We start from the raw sequence: 13,135 nt of genomic DNA on the forward strand, positions 1-13,135 counted from the left end.
TTGGTCACAACACTCCTAATAAACTCAAACGTGACACATGTTATTGTCTGTTCTGCAACTTTTTGTCTCTAAATGAATAGAAAACTGTTATACCTTTAGAGGCCAGAGCCTTGACAGTGAGCTACTTTATATATTTCAGGTTCTAGGCAACATTCTTAACTCATAGCAAACACAATAGAATACAGACATTAAAGTTCAAAAACAGATCCAATATAGAATCAGACTTGCCCCTAGAACAAGAATTCCTGAAAGGTCGAAAGACAGAAATGAGTAAAGGCCTCCCTTTTCTGCCCTCTTTTTCCCCCTCCTTCCTCTTCTCCATCAGTACGAGAGTCTCAAATGCTCTCTCGTGCATGGGAAGCAGGTAGTGAGGGAGTCAGCCCAAAGTGTGGCCTTTCCCCAGAAGGATCTCACCAGACCTCTAACTTTTTAAAAAAGGAGTTCTGGAGAAGATCACCTCACAGGAAAAATGTCAGAAAAGGGTACTTAGACTTTTCTCAAAGCTAGAGTCTACTCAACAGTCCAGAAAAGACCAATGGCTGAGTACTACAGGTGACCTGGCCAATAGTCTTTTGGAGTAGAGACCAGGGAAAGAGTATTGTACAGAGGATGAGAAGGTGGATTCAGATCTCAGAGGCTGCAGCTGACACCTTCCTTGAGGACAGATTGTTAGCTTAGCATCTTTTATACTATTTTGTTAAGGGGGCCTCTTAGTAACATGCTGCTGTGTTTTGCATCTGTATATGCGTGAATCAGTGTCAGACTGTGAGTGCCAGTTGAGGGATACAGGCAGGGCATACAATTAACAACCCACAGTGTTCCACAGGGCAGAAGCCAGTGCTTTGATATGTATGTCCAGTTATCCCCAGAGATCAGGAATGGAAAGTTACTGATGCAGGCACTCCTCCATGCCTCTCCCCTTTGCTTACCATGTAAATTGTCCTCTGGCTGAACTCTAGTACTCAGAAACTCATATTAAATGGATACATTCTCTCAACAAACCTTTTCTGCATGGGTATCTCTGCCTCATGCTATGCTCCAGAGACATAAGTTGGATGAAACAACAGTCCATGCCCTGGAGGAGATCACAGGCTAGTAGGATTCAGCTCACTGGTGTCTTGAGCCCAGGCCTGCATTTACCCTAGGGTAGCCTATACCACCTGCATCTTGCACCAGATCCTCAGTGATCTGAGCAAGGAAGGGCTGTCCATTTACCGGCCCATTGAGTGAAAGCATTTCCTCATATCCAGGTGTCCTGGTCTGCAAATTATTTCCCAGGGTTCCCTAGCAGCATCTCTAAGTTACTGTTCTCGATCTCCCAGCTACAGTGGGGTTTATTCCATTAACAGCCCAGCATTTGAATTGTGATTCTTTTATTTAGGGAAGGCCTTCAAAGACTACACCCGTTCCACTTGTCTCCTTTTTTGCAACATGGTTAAGCATATGTCCTTCTTTTTCTTGCTGCCCTCACACCCCTCTCCCAGAGTCCATCCTGTATGTTGATGGGAGGAGCTAAAGCCAACAGGAACTCAGACTGCAGTATCATGGCTTTTCATGAATTCTCCTTGACTTGGAGAAATCCCATTTTCTCTTAGGCTAGAAGTTGTGTGGTGTGAGGAAACATCAAGTGTCAATCCATAATTTCAGCAGGAGAGATACAATGGGCATTTAGTCTTGATGGTAAATCTGGCCCACAGAAAGATACTGATCCAGCAGATAGAAAGCAGATATCATCATGGAACTGTGCCCAACTGTAGCATTTAAATGTTTACTCTCCATCACAGTCAGCTTTATTAAGCCTTTTGTTTGGAAACTCTCATACTTTTTAATCAGAGCAAATGTCTCCCAGAGATAAGGCTTCCTGCCATGTCTATTTTAAAATCTAGAGATCTTATAGAAAAGAAAAGATATTCATCAAAGGGCGTTACAACACTTGCCATGGCAAGAAAAATATGTGGTGTAAGAAATATTTCCAAGTTGAGTATATATTTCAAGTATGTGGGGATTTTTTAGATTTTTTTGGAGTGTAGTTGATTTACAGTGTTACATGGGTTTTGGTATACAGCAAAGTGACTTGGTTTTATACACACACACACGTATGTTCATTCTTTTTCAGGTTCTTTTCTCACATAGGTTATCCTAGAATATTGAGTAGAGTTCCTTGTGCTATACAGTAGGAGGTCCTTGATGGTTATCTGTCTTGTATATAGTAGTGCATATGGCACTATGGCATATGTTAATATGCATATGGCATATGTTAATCCATGTGTCTTATGAAAACAAAACAGAATACTTCAAGGGTAGCAAAAGATATGGAAAAGGTCTTTTACATTGATTCTAATGAGATATTCTTTTAGATCTATCCATGCTTAGAGTTGGCACTTAGTTTTAAGGAAATTCCATTTTTGTGCATGTTAAAATTTGGGAAATCAGAAACCTCCTGTGAAGTAGACTCGATCTTAGAAACTATAGCATAGCTGAGGCCACCTTTGAAAAGGGCCTGGGAGATGTTAGGAGCCACCAACGAGCCTCCATCTCCTCATCTGCAAAATGAGTAGGAGCTCCATTCGGACTCAGAAACTCTGTGGTTTCCCCAGTGCTTATATCTTTTATAAGCTTAACTTTTCTTAACTTTTGCAGAACGAATTTCCAGAAAAGTTCTTAATTCAAGGTCACTGAATTCACCGATTACAGCCCAGTACCATTTCTTTGTGGCTTGTGTATTGAGTTGGCCAAAAAGTTCAGTTGAGTTTTTCCATAAAGATGTTACAGAAAACCCACATGAACTTGTTGGCCAACTCAATATAACAGTACCTTTTATGCCAGAGTGTGTTATGATGGGTTGTTTTATGTTTCAATAAACAAATTTTATATTCCACGATTACCACAGGCTTCCCCACCCCAGGAATCCAAACTTGATCTTTTGGAACTGAACCCATTTCTATCCTGAATGCTCCTGGAGCAAGACTTTGTCAGAAATAGAGAATATACTGCTTCTGTCTCAGAACTTCTCAAGTGCTACCGTCCATCTTCAGATCCACAGGACTTGCATGGAAATATTTTTCTGATAATGAGTTATTAAAACAGAAATGAGAATGGCCACATCTTGAATCATGAGAGATACCATAAAGAATAGGGAACTGGAAAAGCATTCTGTCTGTTTATCCATCCTGTTTGGTGGTTCACATGGGACCATCGGTGATCCAACTTGGAGTCTCTGACCTGAAGTCTCCCCTGCACTGGTGCCCTAAGAGGTGGCCTTGTCTGGGAAAAACCTATCATGATGAAGGCAGAGAAGCTTAGATTTAGATCATGTCTAGATTCTTTATGCCTCCACTGGCCTCCTTTGGGCCAGTACTCCACCTCCCTCAGCCTGAGCATTCCAATGTAAACATAAGGATAAAGATAACTTCAGTGTAAGACTTTTTGCTTTTTTGGTGAGAATTAAGTCAATGTGCACGGAAGTGCCTTACAAAATACCTGCGCATAGTAGGCATTCTTAAAAACGTATTGCTGTTGTACATTGGTAATGTACTTAGTGCCACTGAATGGTATACTTAAAGTTGATTTGAAGAGTAAATTTTGTTACGTTTATTTTACCAACACACACAAAGAAAACTATTGCTATACTTGACCATCATCTCTTAATGCCTGAAAGGTACCAGCCACGTCTTTAAGGTACTGTAACCAAAGAGGCACTTATCCATATCCACACTGGCTCATGGCCACAGAGCAACACTGCTGGAGGGGACCTTGCAGGTTATCTAGTCTGGCCACCCTTTATGGTGATGCTCTGTCCCACTGAGCCTGGGACTAGGGTCTTCACACTTGCCCAACTTCCCAAAAGCTTCTCTTCAACAACCCAGGCATTTTGGCAGCAGGAGACCTGGTGATGGCGTTTCAAGCAGAGCCCTGATGACCTGAGCGCCCCAGTGCAGTGGAGCCTGTGTTCTTCCCCAGGTGGAGCCATGCTCAGGCTTCCAAGGGGCCAGCCCTACCTTGATGGCACACTGCCTGGTTTCTTTTCTACTACGTGTGATCTCTGGTTGGCATGTGACTCTCTGTTCAACCATAGAAATGCAAATACTATTTTACCTTTGTTTTCACCCAAGAGAAATAAGATTTTTTGACAGCTAACGGCCATCTTCCTTTTTCAACCCATTTTTCAAGCCTTACACGGCGAGAGTGTGCTACCACTTAGTCTTTGAATGTTGATTATTGATTATTTTGACTTGAGTTGTTGATGTTGATGAAACCATTTGTATATATTTTTATATATTTGTATATATTTTATTTCCCAGTGAATTTATGTCTTTTTAAAGACTCTGGTCTGGAAAAATCATCTGTCTTAAAATGGCCTGATTTTAAATGTGTACAGAATCTCAACGCTGGTAATTTTTATCTTTTAGAGAGGGGGTGGGGGGAAGCAGCAGATGGAGAGGACTCCAGCCAGCTTAAGCCTTTCTACCCTGGGTATGGTTTGTCCATAAGAAGCCATGTACAGTTGAAGAGCCAGGTGACCGAGAAGTAAGTCATTTGGCAGAAAGTGTCCTTTGGCATATGAGTTGTGTATGATGCTGTTTTCTTTTGGTTATAGCAAGCGGACGAGACCCTGGATTTTGAAGAACAGATCTTGGAAGCTGCTAAGTCCATTGCTGCTGCCACGAGTGCCCTGGTCAAATCGGCCTCGGCAGCCCAGAGGGAGCTGGTGGCCCAAGGAAAGGTTTGTAAACCTCACTGGCCACGTGAGGAAGGTCGGGCTGCTGGAGCCTCTGCGGACCTAGGGAAAGGCAGTGCCGCGTGTGTCCTGAGCAAGGAAGCCCTGCCGCCCCGTGCCTCCCCGAGTCACCCCGCTCTGCCCGTCGCGCCGCACACTCTGCTTCAGCTTGACAGACAGAATGGAGGACTTGGCTTTCCAGGGCTCTCACCTGTTTCTTGTTAAGGAGAGCTCCCACTCCAGGCAGCCACCAGGGCCTGAACATTCATCTGTTTCCCTGCTGTCCATTATTCTATTTAAAGATGTAAACTGTCATATGTTCCCGATAGATGGCTATATAAGCACCGTAGTCAGGGGCTTTGTGATACCTTGTTCAGTTCCAGTGACTCCATTCATTTTCTTAGGACTGTTGAGCTGAATGCCATCTAGCTCTGCAGTTAGCATTTTCCTGAGTCCTTTGGTCAAAAACTGGTCTGTTTTTAAAGCTGAGATTTCTTCGAGCTGCTTTATCTCCAGTCACCCATTCCATCTGCATTAGCGTGAAAGCCTAGTTCTTTTTCAGTGATCCAGAGGATTAATAGTACATTAGACTAATCCTGCATGTGAGAAGGCCTTTCAGTTGAAAATATTCCATGTGTCCTGTTTTGCCCATACGGCATGGAACCACTCCATCCAGATTACATCTTGCAGAAAAGACTTTCAATCCTGGAGGCGCCACAGAAATCCTGACAGGTTGGGGAAATTTGGTCACCGTACCTGTCAGTCACTTCTGTTTGATATTAAAAGGCCTTTACTGTTAGTGTACAGATGACAGATGTGATTGTGTCTTGACCTAAAAACTTGCACTAGAGATGGCTAGGCTCAGCTAGTGGCCTTCCATTTTCCTCCATGAAGTCTCTCATAAGCTTGTTTGTTCTTGTTGTTTAGTTGCTAAATCGTGTACTACTCTTGCACAACTCCTTGGACTGTAGCCCGCCAGGCTCCTCTGTCTATGGAACTGTTTCAGCAAGAATACTGGAGTGGGTTGCCATTTCCTCCTCCAGGAGATCTTCCTGACCCAGGGACTGAACCGTTTCTCCTGCATTGGCAGACATATTCTTTACCACTGAGCCACCAGGGAAGCTTAGCCATGTCTTAATCCAACCTACGTACATTGGCTCCTCTTTCCAAACCATTGTGTTCCAATTTGATGTATGTACATCTCCCCAGCCAGCATAAATCTATCCCTTTACCCTTCTCACTTATCCCCTATTGAGGGAGCAGAGTGCCGTCCTTACTCACCTAGGACTTGTTAACTGGTTGATACGTAAAGACCAAATATGGATCATTGAGAAGAACATCCTACCTAGGAAGCTCAGTTCATCTGCATCTTGATGAAGTCTCATCTGCATGCTGGACAGAGGGCTAGATTCTAGAGAACTGAACTCGAGTATGGCCAAGGCTTTGTCCTCCAAGGAACTTATATGTTCAAGCATTTAAAAAGTTGGTAACAGAGGTTCTCAGAGTTGGACATGACTTGGCAACTGAACAACAACGACAGTGGTTCAGCTGGATTGGGGGAACTATATGCAGAGCCCTGGGGCCTCATCTGACCTTCAGCAAGCCCTGATGTGATGCCTGTAATTGCTAAGACAGCCCAAGTTTCATATTCAAATTTAGCTACTCATCTGTTACCTCTCCACACACCTCCCACCAGTAAAGGTATTTGCTCCCATAGCTCCTTCTACATCTGGTCAGAAAACGTTTTATTTGTTGCCATAATTTCTAAATAGAAACAGAGATCATCCTACTTCCAGCTTCTTACTTCTCTCCCCACCCCTGACAAAATGGTCTGTATTTCCTTAAGACAAGGATCTGTGCTCAATTGTACAGAGATGTACTCCTTTTTTAACATCATCTGCTAGAAAGTCACAGTGTGACTTCCAGAGTCAGGAATCAGGAGAGATTTCCGCTTCCCTCACCTCTTGAATGAAGAGGCCTCCATGGCTCCCATGTTAGAAATGAAGAAGGGTCAGCAGAGGAAACAGACATGTCAAGATAGCCCCATCCATTGTTCCTAAGCCATTTTCCCAGAAATGTGGTACCTGATGGCTAAATGGATGTCGTTGAGGGCGTTTCCAGTCACCTTCTTGTGGCCCAGGTGGAAACTGGCCAGGACCTGCAGTCTTGGAGCGGCTAGGGTCCCGCGTGGGAAAAGGTGCCATTGGCAGGGGTCCCCGGGAGATGCTGAGTGTCTGATGAGCCGCTTTTCTGTGCAGTTCCAGGTCATGAGTAGGGCGTGAGGGGTGCAGTCACCCCGCACCTTCCCACTCTCCTTACCCCTTCTATGCTCCTCTCTAGGTGGGTTCCATTCCTGCCAATGCTGCGGACGATGGACAGTGGTCGCAGGGCCTGATTTCTGCTGTGAGTCACTCTCCTTCTTCCCCACTGGCTTTTTGGATCCCCTGAGGGAGGTTTGGGCTGGGGGTCACTTCTCTGTTGACTGTTGCCAGGCCCGGATGGTGGCAGCCGCGACCAGCAGTCTCTGCGAGGCAGCCAACGCCTCAGTGCAGGGACACGCCAGCGAGGAGAAGCTCATCTCATCTGCCAAGCAGGTAGCTGCATCCACGGCTCAGTTGCTTGTGGCCTGCAAGGTGAAGGCTGATCAGGATTCGGAGGCCATGAGGCGGCTACAGGTAATGGTCACTGATGCTGGTGGGAAAATACTCCTGTTGGAGCGGGTAAGTGTCACCAGAGGGTAAGCAGTCTAACTTTCTTGGCATGACCTACTGGACCTTCCATCAGCCAGCTCCGTCCCACGTTTCTCATTTCCTGCCATGCGAGGCATGCATCCTATACCTGCCGCCCCGCCAAACTGACGTACTCCACGTGTACCTTCTGGTCTCATGTCTTGGGGCCCTCCTCCCACCAGACCAATCTTGGTGAACTCCTGCTCATCCTTCATGACTCATCTCCAAAGCCACCTTTTCTAGGAAGCCCTCCTAGACTCCTAGGCCTTGGGGAGTCAGTCCTTTTTCTGCCCTGCCAGAGCCTCTGATCAGACCAACCTTATGGTTCCTGTCACCCTGTGCCACCAGATTTATCTGTATGTCTGCCTTTGATGAGACTGAGCTTCTTGGGTGCAGGTCCCAGATCTTTATCTTTGCATCTCTCACCCCTAAGATGGTACGTTTCAGTGGAGGCTCTCATTTAGTGTTTGCTAAAGAAAAGAGCCAAAGGACTGAAGAACTTATATGAGATGCTGCTAAGGTTTCCCAGAACTCAAAGAACACACTTACGAGGGTGACACATGAATCCTGCCCAGTGGATCTAAGTTTTCCTGATTGTTTTCATTATAAAAGTATTTTAAACACAGTAAAGGAAATGTGGGAATGAGAAAGATAGCCTCAGCATCTTCATGTGTCCAATGTTATGTTTTTTCTTGTCCTGTTTTTATCTTATACAAAATGCTTTTGTCTAGTTGTCATCCTAAGCAGAGACAGTCTGCATTTTTCACTTCACATTTTATTACACTTTTTTTTTTCCTTGAAGAAAAGTCTTCGTAATGGCCCTGTGCAATGCTAACTGGTTCAATCTTCATGAGTCTCATTTTTAATGATTGCATGACATTCTATCAACTAATTATCTCAGAATTTCTCTTTATAAAATTAGACATATTCGTGTCCAGTTTTCTAGATGTTCACTGTTATAAATGTTGTAATGCACATGGTTTATGTTGCTGAAGATGTTTATGTAAGATCATAACTGGCAAAATATTTGAATAATTCCAGTGAAACTCCAGACTTTTGTTGTTATTTTCGAAGTTGTAAAGTGCGTTGCAGTCGTTTGGTCCTCCTGTGTCCATCTCTCTCCTTCATCTTCCTTCATTTTTCTCCTGGCATAAACCCAGGGGGGAAGTCGGGAGCTGCATGTTTGTGAATGTGTGACTTATGGATTTGGGGGACACTTCTTTGGAAAATGTCCTGAGTTAAGAGATACTTGTGTTCAAGACCTCTACAGATACCTAGGTTCAAGACCTTAATGCCTCTACAATGCATTACGTGCATGATCTTATACAAATCATTTCAAACGTTTCAGGCCTCAGTTGGCTCTTTTGTAAAATGAGAATAGAGATGCTGGCACTGGTTCTTACAAGAATCAAGAAATGTGAAAGTGATTCTGTAAGTCCTAAGGATTTACAGAGGTGCAGCCGAGCATCACTCTTATGTCCTCATTTCTGACTTAACTGTATGCTGCAATGTCCCTTACCATGACCCAGTGGTTCTCTGGGGCTACACAGACCTCTGTTCAAATCCCAGCTCTATAGTTTATCAGCTGCAGAATCTTAGATTACTCAACTTCACTTTCTACATGGAAAAGTGCACTGATAATTTCTGACCTCATAAAGCTATTGTGAGAATAGGCATAGATGACGGCTTGTCTAGTGCTAATGGACTGCGCTACACTTCCCCTTCTTGTGCAAGCCCTCGTGGTCCCCTTTGGCCACTTTTCTTTTTTTAAACCCCTTGGCCACTTCAGACCGCCAACCGGATGAGCCAGTTAACTTTTTATTTTCATATTTATTTATTTATTTGGTCATACTGGGTCTTAGTTGCAGCATGTGGGAATCTAGTTGCCTGACCAGAGATCAAACCTGGGCCCCACGTTTTGGGAGTGTGGAGTCTTAACCATTGGACCACCAGGGAAGTCCCTAGTTAACTTTGAGAAAATTTCAACACTCTGACGGCTTACCCTCAAGTGCAAGTTCTTGGCTGTAAGAGGGCTGGGCAAGGACTATGGGAGATTTAACAAAACCTTAACCACAATGAAAAGGAAATTCCAGACCTCAGGTGGCAGAGGTCAAGTCCCCTGGTCCACCCTTGCTGCAGATCTAGGCTGCATGAGGACCATCCCTTCTGTAACTGTCTCTACCACCTGCCCCTTCCTTAAGCCTGCAGCCCAAGGCCAGCTATGACTCTAAAACCACTTCTATAAAGGCCCTAGTTACTGCAGGGCTCCATTCCTCCCTTGGGGGTCGGGGGTAGGTTGTGCTCCCTTCATTCCCTCAGAAAGCCTTAGGTGAGCACAAGCCCTGGTAACCACTGCTCCCAGTGCTAGGGATGCAAAGATTCAAGTCACAGCTCCTGCCTTCAAGTTACTTACTGTCCATGGGGGAGAGAGGCAACCACAAGTGTGGTAAGGGCTGCAGATAAGCCAGCACAGAGCATTCCAGGGGTGCTTGGGAGGGTGTGGGTAAGGCCAAGGCAGACAGAAAAAGTGATCTCTGAGCCAGTTCCTCGAGTATGCCTCAGCTGGATGGGGCAGGAGGAGGTGAATTTCTCACCCAGGAGACAGCTCCTGAGCAAGCTTCTGTTAACCTACGTATCACAGTGCTATAATCATGTGTTCACGTAACTGTAATTCCCATTAGAATTGCATGTTCCATGGGAGCCAGGAAGTGTGTCTCAATCTGATGAATGAGCTAAGGTTAGGTAGGTGCCAATGCTGGTATGCAATGCATATCCAATGCAATGGTATCCAATGCAATCAATGGATGCATGGATAAATAGTTGGATGGATGGGCGGATGAGTGGACAGACAGACAAATGAATACTACGTAGAGAGAAACTCTGTGTTGTATATAATTGGATGATAAATAGATTCCTAGTCTCATGAACTGTGCCTCCATGTCTGTTCTTGCTGAATCCAAATGACTGTTTTTAATGATATCATGTGTGTCTTGTCCCCTCTCCAGGCAGCAGGAAATGCTGTGAAAAGAGCCTCAGACAACCTTGTTCGTGCAGCCCAGAAGGCAGCATTTGGCAAAGCTGATGATGACGATGTTGTAGTGAAAACAAAGTTTGTAGGGGGCATTGCTCAGGTTTGTGATTAAACCCAGACAGTGTTTACTCCCAAGATGAGCACTGAGTTATAACAGAGAAACAAAATAGCAGTGGCTTAAACAAGATGGGAGTTTATTTCTCCCTGGTAAGACAGTCTTGGGTGTAAGCAGTCTAGGGATGGTATGGCAGCTTCTTTGTGTCTGAGATCCAGGTTCCATCTGCCTTATCACTCCACCATCCCTGAGATGTTCCCTTGGCCACTTGGTCTGAGATGGCTTGATAACTGCTTCAGGTTTCCAGCCAGCAGGAAGATGAAAAGTTAGGGCAGGCATGACTCTGAAGTTGTCTGCATCAGTTAATTCACATGCCATTGGCCAGCACTCGGTCGCATGGCCAACCTAGCTGCAAAGGATGCAAGGAAACGCAGTATTCTTCTCTGAGTAGTAGTGTGTCTACCTAAAAATCAGGGATTCTCTTAAAGAAAAGGGAAAGAAGAGAGTTTAAGGGCAGCAATATTATCTTCAAATGTTGCATTTGGAGCTGCTACTCCAGATCTTTGGCCGTAGAGAAAGAATGAACCATGACCCTCTCCCAGAAGTTTGACAAGAGTGGTTGGGAATCTGACTTACGCAGGCCTGCATTCTTGTGCATGGGAGTGAGGAGGAAAGGTCAGGAAACTGGGCTTGCAGTTTGTGTGTGTTCATATAAATCCTTCATGCAAGATGGGTTTTCCACCCAGAGCACTGAGGCTCCATGGCTGAACTTACTCATTCCCACACCTTTCTTAACTCTTCCTGAATGATTTCCTGTATTTGGAAATATATAGGATACGTTTTTCACAGAAGGCAATGGCACCCCACTCCAGTACTCTTGCCTGGAAAATCCCATGGACAGAGGAGCCTGGTAGGCTGCAGTCCATGGGGTCACTAGGAGTCGGACATGACTGAGCAACTTCCCTTTCACTTTCATGCATTGGAGAAGGAAATGGCAAGCCACTCCAGTGTTCTTGCCTGGAGAATCCCAGAGACGGAGGAGCCTGGTGGGCTGCCGTCTATGGGGTCACGCAGAGTTGGACATGACTGAAGTGACTTAGCAGCAGCAGCAGCAGCAGGATACATTTTTACTGGAGTCTTTTTCTCGATACAGTAGTTCCATGAGAAATTCCATGAAGAAGGTTTTGTGATCCAGCAGTTCTGGGAATGGCTGAACTCTGTTCTCCTTCCTTAGATACCACAATGCTCGTTAGTCTAGCAAAGCTCTGAAAAGACCTTTGCTTTTCAGAAATCTATGTGGCTTTCTAGAGCACAGGCTTACCCTTTCCCCTTGAAACCTATCAACTAATATTCTTCAGATCACACCTTAGAGGCTTGAAATAAATATATGAAAGCCATCTAGTTGTTAAGGGCTCCAGCTTTAGCTTCAAGAATACCTGAGATGGGCCCTACTCCACTAGCTGAGGCCCTTCAGGAAAGTGGACCCACATCTCTTGAGCCTCACATTTCTCTTCGGAACAATGAGACATTCAATAGGCCACACTTTACAATGTCACCATGAAAGTGATGGAACACTCCATGTAAAGTGCTTACACCAGAGCCGGGTGCATCATAGGGATGCAGGCCATGTCGGTTATTAAATCTGTGGCCAGAAATCAGCTTATTGTCTTGGATTACTAGTCTTAAAACCTGAACCATGGCCCAGAGGTGGGTCTCCAGAGCTAAAAATACACACTCTTGGGGCAGTGCTGTGTGCCGTGGTAGCAGAGGCTGTGGGAGCTCTTGAGGCTAGCATGGAGGGGAGGGCAGTTTGCGAGAATCTTTGACACCCCTCCAGCTTGTTGCTCTCCCTCCAGATCATCGCCGCCCAGGAGGAAATGCTGAAGAAGGAACGAGAACTGGAAGAAGCAAGGAAAAAACTGGCCCAGATCCGCCAACAACAGTATAAATTCCTACCCACCGAGCTGAGGGAGGACGAAGGATAAGGCCAGAGCCAGGGGTGCGCGCCCCAGGGGACGGCCGCGCGCGAGCTGGACGGACAATGGTCCTGGGAGGCCGGGGACTGCTCGCCTCCCCCTGGGGCGAGCCCGGGCCCTGGGCGCTCCGGCTCCCTCTGCTGTGCCGTCAGGCACCGGCTGCATGATCGTGATGTCGCACGGTACAGTGAGCCCCACCCACAGCTCCTCCGCCGCCTCCCCCAACCTCACGCATCTCAGGAGAGAGGGGCGCGGGCTCACGGACCGTTACCAAATCGAAGGCAGTATTACGTCGCCCTCGGACACTCGTGCTTCTGTCGGTCCTTCTCTAGGCCTGCTGCTGGGCCTGCTGTGAAATCTTAATAGAAAAAACGAAAACAGCTCGGGGGAAATCACTAATGCCATAGATACTCAAAGATCTTCTCCCTCTCAGGCGAAGGTGGACATTGGAGTTGGACACAGTTCATAAAAGCCAGAAACATAAACCAGTGTGGACTCCAGGGGGGCAGCTCAGGCCTTCCTGCCTGTCTCTAGCACTGGTTCACCCAGAGGGTGAACATTACCTGCTCCTGTTTGCACGCTTTTTTGCCTCAGTGTGTAAGCTCCTTGTACAATCTAGATCCAGCT

General features: G+C 45.8%; 1 protein-coding gene across 1 annotated transcript in view; it reads left to right on the forward strand.

The window, feature by feature from the left end:
* The window catches only part of TLN2 (talin 2), a 208,630-nt gene extending 195,873 nt beyond the window's left edge, over window positions 1–12,757 (forward strand). The window contains exons 52-56 of the mRNA XM_068964068.1: window positions 4,598–4,723; window positions 7,058–7,120; window positions 7,210–7,392; window positions 10,452–10,577; window positions 12,389–12,757. Coding sequence (XP_068820169.1) covers window positions 4,598–4,723; window positions 7,058–7,120; window positions 7,210–7,392; window positions 10,452–10,577; window positions 12,389–12,517 — 627 coding nt within the window. The 3' untranslated portion in view covers window positions 12,518–12,757. The remainder of the gene's footprint in view (window positions 1–4,597; window positions 4,724–7,057; window positions 7,121–7,209; window positions 7,393–10,451; window positions 10,578–12,388) is intronic.
* The last annotated feature ends 378 nt before the right edge of the window (window positions 12,758–13,135 follow it).

This window comes from Capricornis sumatraensis, chromosome 2 (assembly GCF_032405125.1).
Source record: "Capricornis sumatraensis isolate serow.1 chromosome 2, serow.2, whole genome shotgun sequence".
NCBI classification, from domain to species: Eukaryota; Metazoa; Chordata; class Mammalia; order Artiodactyla; family Bovidae; genus Capricornis; species Capricornis sumatraensis.